Source organism: Engystomops pustulosus, chromosome 1 (genome assembly GCF_040894005.1).
Source record: "Engystomops pustulosus chromosome 1, aEngPut4.maternal, whole genome shotgun sequence".
Classification (NCBI taxonomy): domain Eukaryota; kingdom Metazoa; phylum Chordata; class Amphibia; order Anura; family Leptodactylidae; genus Engystomops; species Engystomops pustulosus.
The window spans coordinates 134,434,233-134,454,081 of NC_092411.1; the positions used below are offsets into that span (position 1 = coordinate 134,434,233).

General features: G+C 36.5%; 1 protein-coding gene across 2 annotated transcripts in view; it reads left to right on the plus strand.

The window, feature by feature from the left end:
• BNC2 (basonuclin zinc finger protein 2) overlaps positions 1-19,849 on the plus strand; it is a 407,165-nt gene that overhangs the window by 113,394 nt on the left and 273,922 nt on the right. For both annotated transcript variants that reach the window (XM_072154124.1, XM_072154104.1), the window contains exon 2: positions 5,117-5,323. In XM_072154124.1, the coding sequence (XP_072010225.1) occupies positions 5,117-5,323 (207 nt within the window). The remainder of the gene's footprint in view (positions 1-5,116; positions 5,324-19,849) is intronic.

Here is a 19,849-nt window from a genome sequence, read left to right on the forward strand (position 1 = left end):
ATTGCAGCAACAAATTGACACTAAATTGTAATAATTATATATTGTAATCATTGCTGTATGTATGTACAAGCAATCAAACAAATAAAACAAACAAAATATGAAAGCAAGACTGTAAAGTTACTGGAAAAAATTGTTTTAGCACAGCTGGAGAGAACCTTTGACAACAGTTCCAATGATACCTGTATCATGTTGCTAACTTCTTTCTAGCCTGAGATATATCTGTTATATTCAACATTATTTCCTATTAAATCAGATTGAAGTGGGTGGGCACTTCCAGCTTGTGTCATCAGCTCAGATCAGCGCATGTTTGTAATTGGACGATCTGAACTATGTGATAAGTCACATGCTTGTGACATCAATGAAGATCTTTGGCCAGAACACTATGGACTTTCAAATGATGCAGGACAGCATGTTCGTAATTAGACGACCTGCAGCATGTGATGCGTCACATGCTTGTCACATCACTAAAGGTCCTACAGAAACCTACAGGTCCTACAAAACCGAATAGAACAGTTAGAGACAACAGGGTCTCTCACTGTTCTATTCGGTTTCCCATGGTTACCAGGAAGCATGGCAAATGGATAACCTAGGGGAAAGTTAAAACATCTTCTTGCTGCTTAACACCTGCAAATAGCTAATTAGAGTAAATAAAAAAAAATGCTTATTTTTGCTTAGTGCAGAGTTGGGCAAACATTTTAAGTAGTAAATAATATGTCAAAAATTTCAATTTCAAGTCAACCCCCTTCCCCTACATTACATAAAATAAACAAAAGAAAATATAAAAGTATTAGGAATATACAGTAAACGTCTACAATTGTCTGAATCACTTCTTTTTCACTACCTATAAAATTATGAATAAATATTCATTACAAGGCCAACCATTTCCCAAATTTAAATCAATTAAACCAACCGCCTGCCCCACAACAAAATGATGCTATACAAGATTCTTTACACTAAAGTATAAAAAGTTATGGGTTTTAGAATATGGCAAAATTAAGAATTTCTTTATTCAGTTTCAAGATTTACATACTGACTCAAAGAATAAAGTGTATGTGCCATTTGGATTGGCAAATTAAAGCCTTAAAAACAAAACCTGTGATGCATCCTTTTTTGTCAATTGGACTGCATTTGTATTTTTTTGAGGCATTTATTAACTTTAGCTATACATTAAACCTTTTTTTCAATAAATCAAGATTATGTATATGGAAAGATAATATATAAACAAATATTGTAAAATTACTGTAATTTCCTGGGTTGATTTTGGCTTAAAGTTACAAGAAATATGTAGAAATCAGTTGGGGATAATTTGATAGTTTACAGCAATGATGTCTGCAGTTAGTGGAGTGGTTAGCGCATATCTCCTGCATATATCCTAAAATCAAAGAAATCACTCGTAGATAACCAAATAAACCTAACCTCCTACTGAAGGAAAAATCACAAACTGCAATAAACAATAATCAATATACAAAAGTCAGAGAGACGGCGCTGGGAAAAAAGGAGGAGAAAGTCCAAAAACACCACAGTCTGAATATCAAGCAAAAGTTTTTTCGCCACATCAACGTCTTTCCAACTGGATTCTTAAATGTCTCTACAAGAAATATTCAAATACCTCTTTCCTTATGTGACACAGCATACAGATGAGGGTAAGTATTCCTTAATTGTTTGTCCGTTCGTCTTCCCAGGACTATGTTCTTCTATCCCGCGATCGTGAACGGAGCTCTCAAACACTGACCAATTCCGGGTGTGCAGGTGCACGGGTCCGGTCTTCCGACTGGAACTTCTTGCCTTCTTGCTTTTCATTCCGTTGCACTCTTTAGTAGTGCTTACTCTGCTCCCTTACAATATAAGAAGACGCAATGGTGCAGCAAGTTTTCAAAATTAATATGTAATAAAAGTTTAATCAATATACTCACACAACATATAATTAAAAAAGGCCTTGAATACAAAAATGTTGCACGTTCGGTACAGCTTGGCCGACTCCGAGTTTCGCCTTTTCGGCTTCTTCCGGGGCTTACCGACGTACGTAAGCTGTAAGCTATATATAGTGGTCGTTAATGAGAATAGCTGTTAACTGTTTGTTGACTAACTAAATTTTTTTCTTAAACTATGATGCTCAAATATGTGGAATAACAATATTAAGTTAGATAAATTTACCATATGACATATATGTGAAAAGTGCTTTTACATAGTGTTTTTACAATAAGTGCTTTTACATAGTGCTTTGATATAGTGCTGTTCTAACAGCTCTAAAAGCTATTAATACGTGAAGTTAGATAATAATGGTTAGAAGGGAATCAAAGAAAACATTTGATTTCAAAATCGACATTTAATCCAAAAGGAATCAGGGTTTTTAACTGAAAAATCCAAAAGGATTCCCTCTGACTCATTTTTTTCCCTCTAAATCTTCACCTCTCCAATGTGGGGCTACTTCTTCTAAACTAAAAAAGATTGTACCCTTAGGATTTTTTTGGTGAAATTTTTCATAGTGGGCAGACAGTGCATGATCCATTTTGCCCTTTTTAATATTTCTGAAGTGCTCACCAATTCTAACTTTTAATTTCCTTATGGTGCGCCCAATATATTTAAGTCCACAAGGGCAAATGATCATATAAATGACTCTTGTCGAGTCACAAGTGGCAAAGTGTTTTAAATCATACATTTGTGAATTGTCAGAAGAGGAGAAATTGTGAATCCCTCCCACAGATGACTCTCCCGTGCTTCCACACGCCTTACATCGTGTGCATCTAAAAAAACCTTTATGTGCTGAATCTCCCTGGTGTTTATTTAAATGTAAATAAACACCAGGGAGATTCAGCACATAGAGGTTTTTTTTAGATGCACACGATGTAAGGCATGTGGAAGCACGGGAGAGTCATCTGTGGGAGGGATTCACAATTTCTCCTCTTCTGACAATTCACAAGAATACTTACCCTCACCTGCATGCTGTGTCACATAAGGAAAGAGGTATTTGAATATATCCTAAAATGGTCTAAACCTCTGAATGGACTGAATATTTTATTCTCATACTTAGATCTGTATACTGGGTCGTTATAATAACAGTAAATATTTAACAATTTCAATAGTTTCACTCTTGTCTTTATGATTAACAATTGATGAGCAAAAATAACTTATTGCTGGTCTTAAAGAGGTATTCCCACAAAGACAGGATTCTTAAATATACTCAGGATGACAATATAACACAGTTTTTAATTCACTGTTAATAACAAAAATACAGCATTTCACCGATAGAATTCCAACCTGTCTCTATGAGACCTGGTGTTTACAATTTTGTTTGTCCCTGGCTTATTTACTAAAAGGGATTTAAAAGGAGATTGTGTCGCACAAATCGGGGGGCAAGCCATCGGACAATCCGACGGATTCGGACAAACAGTGGGATTTAACATTTAAATGGTGTTGCAAGCCAAGCACTTACATACACCTGGAAGAAGAAGGTGAACTATGGTGGACCTGATCGGGGAAGCGCCAGATACAGGATTCTGGGTGCACACTCGTAGTGCATTGCAGCAGCTGTGCATTCTCGTCGGGGACCACACCTGGGGGATCGCGCAGGGACTGGTAAGTAAATCTTCCCCAATGTCATCACTGATGTCTTTGGAGAGTGGTAGCAACCGAGAATGGACCACTGTATTATCCAAAGATGCCCTCCAGTTTGGTAAGTATTAGAGATGAGCGAGCACTAAAATGCTCGGGTGCTCGTTATTCGATACGAGCTTTTCCCGATGCTCGGGTGCTCGTATCGAATAACGAACCCCATTAAAGTCAATGGGAGACCCGAGCATTTTTTTAGTAAAGGAGAACATTAAAAGAACAGTGCATAATAAAATATCCCAGATGTTTACTGATGTTTTACTTGTAAGAAAAAATTGAAATAACACTATTCTTCACTTTCCAGGTGTTCGAGCGTGTCTCCCGCTAAGTTAGGAGATGTTCAGAACATCTGGAATGTGAAGAATAGTGTTCTTTCAATGTGTTCTGCACTTAAATGGTCCTGTCTTCCGATAATGTCGGAGATGTGCGCGCACATCAGCAATGTGAAGAATAGTGTTATTTAAATGTGTTCTGCCCTTAAATGTTCATGTTTTCACTGTTTTTAATGTTTTAATTCTATTCTTCACATTGCAGGTGTGCGCGCGTGGCTCCCGATAGGTTCGGAGATACGCGCACACAGCTGCAAAGTGAAGAATAGTGTTATTTAAATGTGTTCTGCCCTTAAATGTTCGTGTTTTCACTGTTTTTAATGTTTTAATTCTATTCTTCACATTGCAGGTGTGCGCGCGTGTCTCCCGATAGGTTCGGAGATACGCGCGCACAGCTGCAAAGTGAAGAATAGAATTAAAACATTAAAAACTGTGAAAACACGAACATTTAAGGGCAGAACACATTGAAAGAACACTATTCTTCACATTCCAGATGTTCCAAACATCTCCTAACTTAGCGGGAGACACGCGCGAACACCTGGAAAGTGAAGAATAGTGTTATTTCAATGTGTTCTTACAAGTAAAACATCTGTAAACATCTGGGATATTTTATTATGTAATAAAAATACTGTTCTTCACTTAATTTAATGCTCGATCTCGAGCCGGCGAGATACTCGTCCGAGTAACGAGCCGGTCCGAGTATGCTAATACTCGACCGAGCAGTATACTCGGACGAGTATTCTCGCTCATCTCTAGTAAGTATAGTATTTTCTTTTACTCCCTTAAATGTCCCGGGAATAATAAATTGTGACTCCTGTTAAAAATATTTGATTACTGATATTTTAGGTATCAGAACTGTTTAAATATTATTTATATTTATTAAATAAGAATATCATCATATCTCACTTGTTTAGTTTTATTAGCCATTTCAATTAAATTATGAAATACATGTATCGTTTTTTATATTGTTCTTATGATGTATTTTATATATGCATGGATTTGAAAAAAACATCATATGCAGACAAATGGGACAGTGGCAGAACTTTCTACATAAAATCTTCTAGTTATATGTCTGCCTTTTTATCTTGGTTTTATTTACAGTATGATCTCAGTGTTTAATATATGAAGTCTTAAACAATGTTTTACATAGACAAACTAAATTTGCTTCTATTCAACAGGACTGCAATGGGGACAGTGCCCCAATGATGAATCGTACCAAGGTCAGCAGTGACAACTCACCCACTTCTCATGAAACTCATGGCTTAGCAGCTGCAGCACCGTCTTGGGATGTACAGTGGCCTTCCAGTACAATGAATGAAGACATTTCATTTTCTTATTGGTCTGGATCTTGGCAAGCAGACCCAAAAGTAAAATCAGGAATATCTGTAAGTAGCTTTCTTTCATTGAAGAAGACCCTTGATATGAGCCAGGAAGGAATCATTAAATGTGCTATGGCATAGCTTTCTTTTCAATGATAACTTATTAGTAGTATGATCAGTAATGCCTTCTAGAAATTATTATAGGTTAACAATTATTTCAATTATCCTCTTTTTTCACTCTTCTCATACAAGAAACAGCTGACAGTCGGAATGCATGGTCAATGTGTGTATGTATGAAACATTTTTCGACAAGGTCCAGGAAGCTAAAATGTCTGGATAATCTATATAAAAATTAATGATATCAACTACTATACAAAATATGAAGTGAAGGTAACTGCATAGCTTGCTGCAACTAACTAGTGGCTGTAGAAGCAATATAGCTCCCTTAACCCCTTAATGACCGCCCTATCGGGTTTCTACGGCGGTCATTAAGGGTACTTCTTCTGATGCAACGCCTTTCTACGGCGCCGCGTCAGAAGAAGATTTCGGGACATCGGGTCAGTATAGTGCCGGTGTCGGGCTGTGATATTACAGCCCTGACCCGGCACTAACACCCGGGATCGGAAAAACTCCGATCCCGGAAGTTTAACCCCTTACACGCTGCGGTCAAGCATGACCGCAGCGTGCAAGTGTGTCCCCCGTGGATCGGACCCCCCCGGTGTGCTTACCGGGGGATCCGATCGCTCCTGCCGCTGCCCCGGGTCCCGACGAGTGACCCGGGGCTGTCGGCTCCTCTTCTCGCCTGGCAGGACCCGGCTGTAAGTAACTGAGCATGCGCAGCATGCTCAGTTACTTACACTATACACTGCAATACAAGTGTATTGCAGTGTAAAGGCTTGAATAAGCGATCGAATGATCGCTTATTCAAGCCAAGAAGTAGAAAATGTAACAAAGTAAAAAAAAAAAATTAAATCTTTTTATAATATAATTAAATAAATAAATAAAATAAAAGTCCCATAATCTCCCCAGTAACACATAAAATGCAAATACAGTAAATAAAGCACAAAAACATACATATTTGGAATCACCGCGTCCGTATTAATCTGTACAATAAATCTAAATCAATATTGAACCCGCTCGGTGAACTACGTAAAAAAAAAACTCGGAAAACTTCCCATAATATACAATTTTTCATCAAACACCATCACAAAAAATGTTCTAAAAAGTGATCAAAAAAAGTTACGTTCCCTAATATGATACAACTGAAAAGAACAACTGTTTTCGCAAAAAATAAGCCCTCAACCAGATCTGACAACAGAAAAATACAGAAGTTATGGCCCTGAAAAGTTGTCAATAGTAAAAACAATGCGATTTTCTCCAATATTGGTTTTGCTCAGGAAAATTAAGCAAAAAAAAGGAAAACTATATAAATGAGGTATCACCGCAATCGTAGTGAACCAGAGAATAAAGATAAAATGTTATTTTTACATTACGGTGAGCGGGGGAAAAAAATGCTAACAATCCAAAATAAAAATTGATGATTTTGTTTGTGTCCCCCTTGAAATAGTTAATAAAATCTCAAGAATAAGCTTTAGACTCCCAAAATAAATTATCTATACATTGTATTTCATCCCATAAAAAATAAGCCCTCATATGTTTGTATTACCAAAAAAAATAAAAATGTATAGGTCGTACAATGTGACAATACAAATCTGCTGTGAATGGCACCTACATTCATTCTATGCCTGGCCGTGCGTCCGTACAGCAGTTTACCACCACATATGTGGTATCGGTACACTCAGGAGGAATTGGGCATCAAGCGTTGCAGTGCGTTTCATCATTTAATTTATTCTGAAAATTTCAGTTTTGGCCTAAATGAATGTATTTTCCAAAAAAATTCTATAGTTTCTAAATCGCAAGTCCATATTTTTTAACCCATGTGAAACACTTAAAGGGTTAATAGACTTAATAGAAGTTGTTTTACATACGTTGAGGGGTGAAGTTTCTATAGTGGGGTAATTTATGGGGTTTTACTATTATTTAGGCCTCTCAAAGTCACTTGAAAGCTGAGTTGTCCCTCAAAATGTGAGTTTTGGCAATTTTCATGAAAATAAGAAAAATCGCACCTAAAGTTCTGCACCTCATAACATCCTAGAAAAATGACCGGAATCATAAATTATCATCCCAACATAAAGCAGATATTCTTTAAATGTTAATTATCAAATTTTTTGGGTAGTTTTACATCTTGTCTGGAAACCAGAACATTTCAAACTTGGAAAATGAAGAATTTTTACAAACTTTTGCCAAATTTTCACTTTTTTTCAGAACGAAATGCAAAACTTATCACTTAAATTTTATAACTAACATGAAGTACAATGTGTCACGAGAAAACATTCTCAAAATCACCCGGATATGTTAAAGCGTTCCGAAGTTATAACCAATTATCGTGAGACATGTCAGATTTGAAAAATCGAGTCTGGTCATTGAGCTGAAAACTAGTGTCGGTGATAAGGGGTTAAGGGTTCATTCTGAAACTGAAATGCATCTCTGTGCTTGTGCAGTTTACTTTGCATATGCCTAAAGTTATAGGGCTTGGATAATGTAATTTATGTTATTGTTGGATAAGGTATTGAATGAATTACCCTTTCTAGGGAGTGTATCAAACCATGGGGGATTCAGTGGGCAGGGAGATGTGAGCAGTTTGTAAACAGTTTGGGGACAAATTTCCTTATGTCTAGCATGATGTGTGGTGCCAGGAGGAAGAAGCACCAACTTTTGATAAGTTGTACCCCATGTGTCACTGTTTGATTAATAGACACTGTGGGGGTTATTTATCATTAAACCATCTCGTGACACAGTTCTATGTCTATTTTTGGAGCCCCAAAATACCATCAGACCATCAGATTCATCAAAGTGGTTTTTGCCCTTTAATAAATGTTCTTATGGCCTATTTTCTGTCTGGGTTTTTTTTTCAAAAAGTCCCAAAAAAGTCTCAAAATTCATAAAAAGTCTCAGCACATAGACCAGGAGGGAATTGGAGAAAGTTTGAGACTTTTTATGAGACTTTTTCCAAAAGTTTCAAATCATGACTCTGGCTTTGCATGGTGTCAATAATGATGTATTATTATTTAATAATTTTAGTATTTACTGTAACTTTTCTGAAAAGAAAGGGGCCTGTTTATCATGGTTGTTGTGATTTGGTAGGTGGTTGAAAAAAGGCAAGTTATAATGTTGTAGGATTGCCTTTGCAAGTGACTAGATGGGTCAAGTGTATGATGTCAAAGAAAAAATATCTTGATTGTAGATGATGGTAAAAATGAGAAGCTATGTCCAAGTGCAGCTAAGTCCAAGTGAAGCAGATACACGTGGTGCTCAACTGTATAGATAATAATAATCTTTATTTATAAAGTTATTTCAAAAATGATGTGACACGGAACGTTTGCCTTTCCCCCATCTGCTCTAGCATCCTCAGCCATAGGTAGAAAATACATATTTTAGTACAACTTTCAGTTTACATCTCTCTTGATAAGAAAGGGTTATTTTAAAATTTAGATGTAAGGAATAATGTGGATGTCTTTGAAGATGAAAATCTGTGTCTTTGAAATGTTTATTTATCATAGCAATGACATTAACACTGTACAAAGATGTTTTGATAAATGAGAAACTGCATCCATGACAACAGTCTCAACCAATCATGTGTCCATGAGATTAACGGCGGGCATGAGGCGCCTGATGGGGCAAAATGTGAGGATCCCTGAGCCTGTGCAGAACTGCACAATCTGATTTATAATGCATGTATAAGGAATTCCAGCACTGACAAAGTTAAGAGAATGTCCTATATAGCTGCCAGGTCTAACACTGCTTGCTTAAGGAATTCATTGTGTTTGACCAGAGGGTTATGTTTTCCATTAATTGCAACAGTTTCCAAATACTTTGACTTTCTCAATATGTCATACACACTCATGTTCAAAGGGGGCGGAAACCATCCAAATCTCATTACTTCTTTGATGCTGACTGTCTAGGCAGTCTGCTACATAATCTGGGATACTGTCGGAAGTGTAATTTTTTGTGTGGGATTTAAGTAAATCATTACAACTCTTCAATACATTAGAATATGAATTTAATAAAAGTTACATGGCTTCTGCTTCACTTGAGCCAATTTTAGTGGAGTCTGAAGTACTATATACAGTTTAGTACTGTAAATGGGTAAATTTAGGTTTTGAGTTTCTAATTTATTACAATAGTGCTTTGAGATCTTTGTATTTTTAAACATAGAACATGTTTCAGTCCATAAATCAGAAAAAAGAGGGGCCAAATCCCTTGTGTAAGCTCTTTCATTGCTGTGCAGCTATGTCCAAGTGAAGCAGATACACGTGGTGCTCAACTGTATAGATAATAATAATCTTTATTTATAAAGCGCCATAAGTTTATGAAGCGCTTTACAATGAAAAGTCCAGATACAAACTTCAAAAGTGAGGAAGGAAAACCGTGGCACTCACTGTAAAAATTTCACTCACTATTTTTCATGCCTATATTTGATTTCTTTAACCCCTTAACACCGACGTTTGTTTTCAGTTCAATGACCAAACTCGATTTTTTGAATCTAACATGTCTCAAGATAATTGGTTATAACTTCAGAATGCTTTAACATATCGAGGTGATTTTGAGATTGTTTTCTCAAGACATACTATCATGTACTTCATGATAATGGTAAAATTTAAGTGATAAGTTTTGCGTTTCATTCTTGAAAAAAAAGAAAATTTGGCAAAATTTCGGAAAAAAATCTTCATTTTCAAATTTTGAAATGTTCTGCATTCCAGACAGGAAGTAAAAGTACCCCAAAAGCTAGATAACTAACATTTCTGGAAGGTTTGCTTTATGTTGGGATGATATTTTATCCATCCTCTCTTTATTCTAGGATGTTATGAGGCTTAGAACTTTACTTGCGATTTTTCAAATTTTCATGAAAATTGCTTAAACTCACATTTTGAGGGACAGCTCAGCTTCCAAGTGACTTTGAAAGGCCTAAATTATAGCAAAACCCCATAAATTACCCCACTATATAAACTACACACCTCAATGTATGTAAAACAACTTTTATTAAGTCTATTAACCCTTTAAGTTTTTCAAATGGGTTAAAACAAAATGGAAGTGCAATTTAGAAACTTTTGACTTTTTTTTTTAAATTACATTCATTTAGGCCAAAAATGAGACTTTTATAATGACTAAATTGATGAAATGCTCTGCAAAGTTTGATGTCCAATTTTTCCCTAGTGTATCGATACCCCATATGTGGTGGTAACCTGCTATATGGGGCAGGGCCGGGCATAGGATCAAGGCAGCGCCATTCACAGCAGATTTGTATTGTCACAATGTACAGGCTATAAAATAAATTTTTTTTTGGTAATACGAACATATGTTGTATTATTTGCAAGGTGAGATACAATGTATAGATAATTCATTTGGCGGGGGTCTATAGCCTATTCATGAGATTTTATTAACAATTTCAAGGGGGATACAAACAAAATTATCCATTTTTATTTTGGATCTTTAGTACTTTTTGTTATATTTATTCTCTGGTTCACTATAGGTATCTGGTGATACCTCATTTATATAGTTTTTCTTATCTTTGTTCAACTTTACTGAGCAAAACCAATATTAGAGAAAATTGCATTGTTTTTACTATCAACAAATTTTTAGGGGTATAACTTTTGAATTTTTCTGTTGACAGGTCTAGTTTAGGGCTTATTTTTTGCAAAAAGAGTTGTTCTTTTCAGTCGTATCATATAAGGGCACTTAACTTTTTTATCACTTTTTTTAGAACATTTTTTGTGAGGGTATTTGATTAAAAATGGTATATTACGGGAAGTTTTTCGTGTTTTTCTTTACATCGTTCACCGAACGGGTTCAATATTGTTTTAGATTTATAGTACTGATTGATACGGATGCAATGATACCAAATATTTACTTATTTGTTTGTTTTTTGTGTTTTATATACTTCATTTGGTTTTTTACAGTTTCACATTTTTCACTTATTGGCTTGAACAAGTGTTCATCTGATTGCTTGTTCAAGCCTTTTCACTGCAATTCATATGCATGCTCATGCTCAGTTACTCACAGCCGGATCCTGCCGGGAGGCAGAACCCAGCGTGCAGAGGAGCCGACAGCCTCGGGGCACTCGCCTGACCCCGGGGCTGTAGCAGAAGGGATCGGATACCCCGGCACGCCATAGAATCCTGATAGGGCGGTCATTAAGGGGTTAAAATCATTGGCAGGCATGCATGGTGGGAGCAGGGGACAGCTGGGATAAGCAACAGCCATTTCGAGCTGTAACAAGCGATTTTTCGAGGTCAATAAAGTGCTCAATAAATCGCTTGTTACAGCGTGAAATGGCTGTTACCTCTTCAAGGTACCACCTGCTCCCACCCTGCATTCATGAGGATGCTTTTGAAGAAATTAAATAAAGGTATAACATTTTTACAGTGAGCGCCATGTTTTTCCTTCCTCACTTGAAGTTTGTATAGAACATTTTTAGCTAGTCTGCCCCTAAATCTAATTGTCTTGACATCCACCCAGTTTTACTAATTGCAACGTCATTCTCGCTTGGATGCCAGTTGCATGGAGTGGGCAGAGCAAATTTATTGCAGGAGGCCGGGTTGCCTGACTGCAGCATACAAAAGAATAATGAATTATTTTTTAATTTATGCTGCAACCTAGAAATAGGCTAAAAAGACCTCCAGCAGTGGTAATTGTGATAATTGGAAATCTGGCTGTTTTGTTGCGCAGAGTGGCTTTTTGCAGTTGCATCCAAACACCTAGACAGTAGGGGAACAGAGTATGATGCCCTCCCTTCCTGGGCTGCACATGAGTAGATTGATTTCCCTGTCAATATCTATCATGTAAGATTATATTTTGGACCCGGACTATTAAGCTGGCTGCTTATCCTATATAAATGGACCATTTGAGCCTTCAAAAAGCATTTGAGAAAACTGGAAGTGGGCTCCAAGCTACACTTGTGCCATGGGATCTTGGAGTCTTTCTTATGCCCCTGCCCAGAAGTCTGTAGAAAAGAAAGTTGAACAAGATTGCTTGAATAGAAAGCAACACTTTACTACTACTCTATCGTTAGTACAGAAATAGTGTATAAGGTTTAGAAGGAGGAATAAACCACTTATTAGACAGCTGCATTGGCTGCCCTTTCCCTGCTCCACTATCCATAGACTTTCATGGAGGGTGTGGTTTAGATATGACTTCTGTAAGCATTAAGATGCTGGGAAAGAGGAGGAGAAAAGCTACCTGGGAAGCAGAGTAGTATCAATCTTTAAAAATATATTTTGCTATGTTTCTAATCGCCTTCTGTATTAACAATTTATAGAAAGATGCTTTAGCCATTAACATTTTTATTTTTCCTATTTTTCCAATTTGAAGTATGCTTGTTTTTAGTAGTAAACTAGTTCTGAATGAAAATGTTCTTTTACTATAGAATAGGTGGCATTTGTAAATGATGCCAAGCCTGGATGAGCCCATATATTATTTAGTAATGTACTTTTTAAGGTTAGAAACTGCTATAGTATTGATCCTTCTCTGTTGTACACCGCAGTATATATACCACTTCCAAACCACATACAAATATCCCAGAGGGATTTACAAAGCCATTTTCTGGAACTGTTAGGAAAGGCAGTCAGCGAGAATGAGTCGGAACTTTGTCCCTCTTTACAATTAGTGGTTTCTTAAGGATCTTGCCTGCCAAAGTTATGGCCAAGATTGTTCATGTGTATTTTATTTTTTAATTGATTTTCAAAACCCTGCTTGAGATGTAGGCCTCTTTAAATGCAGGCTTAGACTGTGCTGATATATTGTGTTTCCTGAGCTAAAATTATTTCATGAGTCATGGCTATTGCTATAGGAAGGTGGCATTTTTTTCATGTACAGTATTCCGCAGGACTGAACCATGTAAAAAAGTCCCCCAGGGAGCCTCAAAAATATTATTTTTCAAGCATATGTCTGCAAATTTTATTGCATACCAATAACTTACATAGTAAGTATGTTTTATAGTGTGAAAGGAAACCTGAGTACAGAATAACTGGTACACCATGCATAACTATGCTATCCATTGCCCCCCTTGTAACCAGGGCTCCAATACTAAAAGCACTATCGCTTATTATTGAGCCACCATGAAGTCAAAAAAGCCTTCCATTATGGTTGAATCTTTACACTGTATAACAGTGTTGGTGAACCTATGGCACGGGTGCCAGAGGTGGCACTCAGAGCTATTTCTGTGGGCACTCAGACTATAACATCAGGAAAGAGTTCACCAAACAAAAAATCTTCCTGCAGTCCCAGGCAAATTAAGAGATAATGTTTTAAAGCGACATTTCATTGGCTGTTTGTAACTGCGCGAAAAGCGAAAGGCTGTTAACAGAACTGCAATGTCTTAGGAGGTCCCCCTGCTGGATCCCCCATTCTCATTCTACAGAAAGACCCCAGGGAGAAGCTCAGGGGGCCTCAGGGGGTTGATAAGATTGAAAATTGAGGAAGAACAGGTAGCAATAAGTTACTCCTTAAAATGCCATGTTGGTACTTTATGGTAAATAAGTGGATTTTAGGTGTAGCTTGGGCACTCGGTCTGTAAAAGGTTCGCCATCACTGCTCTATAAGATGCACAATCAGGGTACATCCCACTTTGATTTAAGAACCCTAGAATGATTTACTGTAATACTGAACAATCTATGCCTACAAATTGGCATCAATTGACAACCATAACTACTACTACATTGCCTGCTGTGATTGAATAGCATAAAAATTTACTGTATATTGTTGGATACTTACACTGAAAATCCCTGCTTTCTTATACTGCCAATTGTTTACCTTTTGTACATTTGATGATGTATTTATTTGCTCACAGAAATGATTATCATTAATACTCTCTTGGCTGTTATCATTGTTGCAGTTGTGCCCTTTACTTTTCAGAAAGCTTTAGAGTTTTTTTCCCTATATTTAGATCCTGCACACCATTGACTCCTATTAGATTTCTGGCACAGATTGAAGTCCTATTCTCTATAGGGCATTCAAATTTACTAATTACTGGGGGTTTCAACAGGCAAACCCCAAACAATCAATCATGTATCCCTTCCATTGTGGATGTCTTATATAACAAAATCCCTTTGAGGACTCCAAGTCCCATGATATAAATTCAGTGACACACATGTAGGAGCGATTCTATTTCCAAAACTAGTTACCTTACTCCATGCAGACTTCTTGTAGGTCATATCTAGCAATCAGTATCTAGTATGTCCTAATTAGCAATTATATTTTTGCTATTTTTCCATTTTTAAGTATGTTTGTTTTTAGTAGGAAACTGGTTCTGATTGAAAATGTTCTTTTACTATGGAATAGGTGGCATTTTTAAATGTTGCCAAGCCTGCATGAACCCATATATTATTTAGTAATGGACTTTAAGGTTAGAAACTGCTAAAGTATTGTTCCATCTCTGTTGTACACGGCAGTATATATACCACTTGTATCCCCTGCCCTGTGGATGTCTTAAATAACAAAATCTCTTTGAGAACTCCAATGTCTCTTGATGCAAATTCAGTGACACACATGTAGGAGCAATTCTATTTCCTATACTAGTTACCTTACTCCATGTAGACTTCTTGTAGGTCATACTTGGTATTAAGGGGGCTGGCTTTCAAGATAGCAAAAGGAGGCATTGTTTTCCATTTAACACCTTGGAAAACTTATTTGAATACTTCCCAGAATTCCCTAGTGGAGCATCTATGGCTTTAAGTCTCCACACGCCTTTAAGGTGGCCTTAATTGGCAAACTCTCCTTATGGAGAACTCTTACCTTCTGACCCTAGTCAATAGCCTCTCACACAGCCAAACCAGTTCCCTACGCTGTCAAACAGGTCAAAACAGTACTGTCTACAGTGGGGAGTCTGTTCCTTCTGGAATAGAGATACTGGCTCGGCTTAATCCCACATCATGTTTTTAGACTTCTTGTACTTCATACATTGTGTTAAGCTGCTTTTCAAGGTGGCAAAAGGAGGCATTGTTTTACATTTAACACCTTGGAAAATATATTTCAGTATATCTTAAGCTAAGCAGAAAGTAGTATGGCATCATTAATAGTTCAAATTGGTTGAATGAGTTGAATTTCTTGTGATGTCTATTTTGTATCTCAAAGAGAAATACTATGTACATTTTGGAGCTAATTTTATTTATAGCAGAGGAATCTGATTTCCTAATTTTATTACTGTTAAGATATTTTTTATGTATGCAGTGTGTGCCTTGACATTTCATTGTAATGCACTGATAAATAAAAACGCCTTCAATTTTATAGAAACATAACATTAAATTAGCAAAAATGAAATCATATTTTTTTTGCAAGTGGTAGAACTATTTTTAAGAATATTTAACTAACATTTTCTACACTCAGTGTTAAATAATTGCTCATTGCTATACAAAAATTGCTAGCCTGGGTAAAGTCGCACCTTGAGCACTGATGTAAACTGAGTATCTTGAACTACATTAAAATTTGCCATACTCCTCCCCTGACAGTTGAGAGATTTACATCTGGTAGCGATTCAGTCAGCCGGATGGAAGAGCACTCCCCTTGGACTGCTGATAAGCGGACACATGACATTTGCAAAGAGCAGTTTGCCCACTGGAGTGCCAGGGCAAACTGCAGCAAAATCCACCCTTCCAATTTCATCAGAAACGAAGGGAATATTGCAAATGACACCACCAAATCAACTGTAAATAGATGATAATTTGATTGACATCTGGAAAGCTGTCACAGAATGAGCAGCCTATAACAGGAGCATTTACCCAGTGCAAAGACAGCTTTCAAGTAAATCACTTTTTGTCCAGTGGGGCCCAGCCAGCATATAATTGCTTGTCCTTGCCTTCATTGCAAATTCCCTATTACCGTAACCAGCAGTGTCTCATCATTTAAAGGAAAGTTGTCTTCCAAAAATACACATTTTTGTGTTAACACCTTGTCTTCCAGAGAGTAAGCAACCATTTTATCATATGAGAACAATCAATTTTGATTAAAGATATGAGTTTACCTTTAAACTTCTTCTCTCTCCTTTGATATTTTGCTATAATAGTCTTTATATATACCTCCTCAATGCTTTTATTATAGTATTATATGTTATCATTACTGTTAGAGCGTTTGTAAATACTTCTGTTGTTTGACATTTGTCTGCAATTATATCAATCAAAATTAGCAATACTAAGTTATTATGGAATCTTTTTTACAAGATGATTAACTCTTATGCTAATCTACAAAAAGCTATGATTATAAGTCAATAAATTAAGCTAATAGAATACAGACACTATTTATTGCATGATTGTATAGTCCCTTAAATGTGCAGTTATGCATTAAATCAGAATAGCTTCTTTGGTTATCCTTTTTTTAAAAAAAAAAAGAATAAAAAAATCATATGTAACCCAAAATGATACCACTAGAATCATCAATTTATTTTTTTTAGGTAAAGTCTTTTAGCTAATGGAAACATTTATAAGTTATGGTAAAATTGTGTTACCTTAAATCTAGTTCATTTCAACCCCTTTCTTTACCTTTGTTGGTTGAACTAGATGTACACTTGTCTTTTTTCAACCATACTAAGGCCTCTTTCACACAAACATTTTTTCCTCTGCTAGCAAAATAGGGTTTGTAGGTGCATTTTTACATTGTGTTATCCATCTGTTTTTAGTGTTTTCTCCTTCCTCATCTGCAAAAATGTTTGGTTTTTGAAGACCTGCAAAATGAGATGCTGGCTTCATAGATGTCATTGACGTCTTGCCTCTATTTAAACTTAGTCAAGAAATAATTCTCTCAATATGTGCTTTGTATCTAAGCAAAAGGAAGCAAAAACAGGCAGCAAAAATGTGTAAACCTGAATGTAATCTGAACATCAATCAGTATGAAAACATTATACAAAACAGAGACCTTAGTATAAATTTATACTTAGTATAAATACAAGTACAAAGGAAAAGGACCATATATACTTGAGTATAAGCCTAGTTTTTCAGCACGAAAAATTGTGCTGAAAAACCCAAACTCGGCTTATACTCGAGTAATAAAAATATATCAAAACTCACCTTTCCGGCTTCCCCCACTGCTGGCTATATACTGGGGCTGGCTATTTAATGGGGCAATGGGGCTGGCTATATACTGGGGGATATGGACTGGCAGGCTATATACTGGGGGGGACAGGTGCTGGTTATGTACTATGGGGCAGGGTCCGGCAGGCTATATAAATGGGAAGGTTGTGACCAATGCATTTCCCACCCTCGGCTTTTACTCGAGTCAATAGGTTTTCCCAGGTTTTGTGGTAAAATTAGGGGGCCTTGGCTTATACTTTGGTCGGCTTTTACTTGAGTATATACGGTATGTAACTATAACTCAAAAAACTTGAATGTGAATGTTTTTTTTGTTTTTGTTTAACAAGGCCACTGCAACTTTCTTCATGTTATGTCGACAAAATAGCTTGGGTGTAAAGTGCTAGTCACTGAGGGTTTGTAGTAAAAAACAACCTTCATTATACTAGATTACCTACAATGATCACTTAATCTTTTAAAAAAGCAAGTCAATATAAAACTTCAGTAAATCTTTATACATAAAACTGACCAAAATTGAGCATCTAATAAAAAAAATTATTGACTGAATAATACATACTTTGCAAATCCTCAGCCTAGCCTCTCTATTTTATCGTTGTGGTATGGGTTCTGAAATGGATATACAGCTAGCTGTGGGTTTGTTTGGGATGGTAAAATTTGAGAAATAGTGGCAAAGTAGAATGTAAAGGGTTTTTTTTATGTCATGGACCTAATTATGGGTTTCAAAAACTATAGCTTCTCACTATAAAGATTAAATACTGAGGTTGTGACAATGCTGTAAAATATACTTCTGAAAGCATCATTTTATTTTCTGCTATGGACTGGGATTCTCTGTGCCTTTAGCAAAATCCAAAAGAGCTGGCAGCATAAGAGAATGGCTGATTTCTGGGATATTGTTGTATTTTCTTTCTCCCATTATCACATCTCTTCTCTAACAAGCTGCAATGTGTGCTCCTGGCAGTGGGACCAAACCAATAAGTGTATGCCTCCCAGACAGGTTTATTATCTGTGCATCACATACAGATCTCACTTGTGCATTATGCTAAAAAGTGTTGCTAGTCAGTTGGGAACTGTATCCATTACGGTTAGGGTTATATACTTACAGAGTAGATGGGGCTGAAAAATGACATGTCCATCAAGTTCATCCTGTGGCATAATTTACAATCTCTGGTCCTTTAAAAAAATCCAAAGCAAAACAGGTAGTTTCTTTATATCCTCAAGACAATCATTAATACACAGCTAATAAGAGCAGGATGTTATAGCTCCTTCTTCAGGACATATTGTAATTCATCCATATATGGTTCTGTCTCGTTCAATTCATTTAATATTTTCTTTTATGTACACAAATATGTTTTTTTAATGATTCTGTCATGCATGCTGTCTATTGTCACTTGCTCACTTGCTTATATTGGGAGTGGGGAAAAAGGGCATCGCATTCATATAGTGGAGGGGACTTATATAACAAAGAAAAACAAAAAAGAGCAGCTTTTGAGAAAAACTAGCTGTTCTCGTTTTTACGGGCTTTGTCAAATATCTTGTTTTAGTTCTAATCACAACTACTGTATAGACACCAGTTCGTGCAGAGTCCCAGCAGAAATAAGTGCAGGGATGCACAGACGATACTAATTGTAGACAGCATGCCTGCCTTGCAAGTGTCAGATGCCTTGATAGGAGTGACATGCAGCTAAATGGAACAGGGAGAGCGTTGTCCGCGGCCTGTTAGTCCATTAGTTTGCTCCGGCAGCTTGTTTTACTAAGGAGCCCTCTAATGGGTTCTCGGCAATAATTACTATCTCTCTTTCACATGCTATTCAACATGACAGGCACTTGCTAAAGTCATAGCTAATATATTTGCACTCTAACAGCTCTAGAGCCCAGAGATTTTTTTTCTTTTAAAGAACTATGGCCGAGAAGCCAGAGCAATGTACTGTTTGTATTATTTTTGTGTTTTGTTTACTGTTCTGTGTAACTTAGTGCACTACTATATTTTTTACTCTAATACTGTAAAACTGTTCTCCTGCAGGTTGAATAAGTTTAAACATCCTTATTCCTAATGGATTCTTAGACCTTGTATCTGTATTTTAGCTTTTGATTGTGAAGAAACATGCTCACATATGGCAAGCGATGACCTTATAATGACCACATGTCACAAATGTGAATATTTGCTCCTTAGCAATGTAACTAGTCATGTAACTTGGTTGGATGGGTCAGGATGCTTGGCTGTCAGTGGCAGCTGGGGATACCCAAGAAAAGATAAAAGCTATTTATAACAGTGTGTATGATATCCACAATACATAAAATACAATAGGCATTTTGTAGTGAATAGGGGTAAAATGGGACAACCAGAATAGCAGAACTGTTGAGTCTTGGTAGACTATTACCATTAGTAAATAATAGATTGTATAACGATACCCCAGTTACAGTTTAAAGCTTCAAAAAATTGAAATATAGTTAGGCCTAT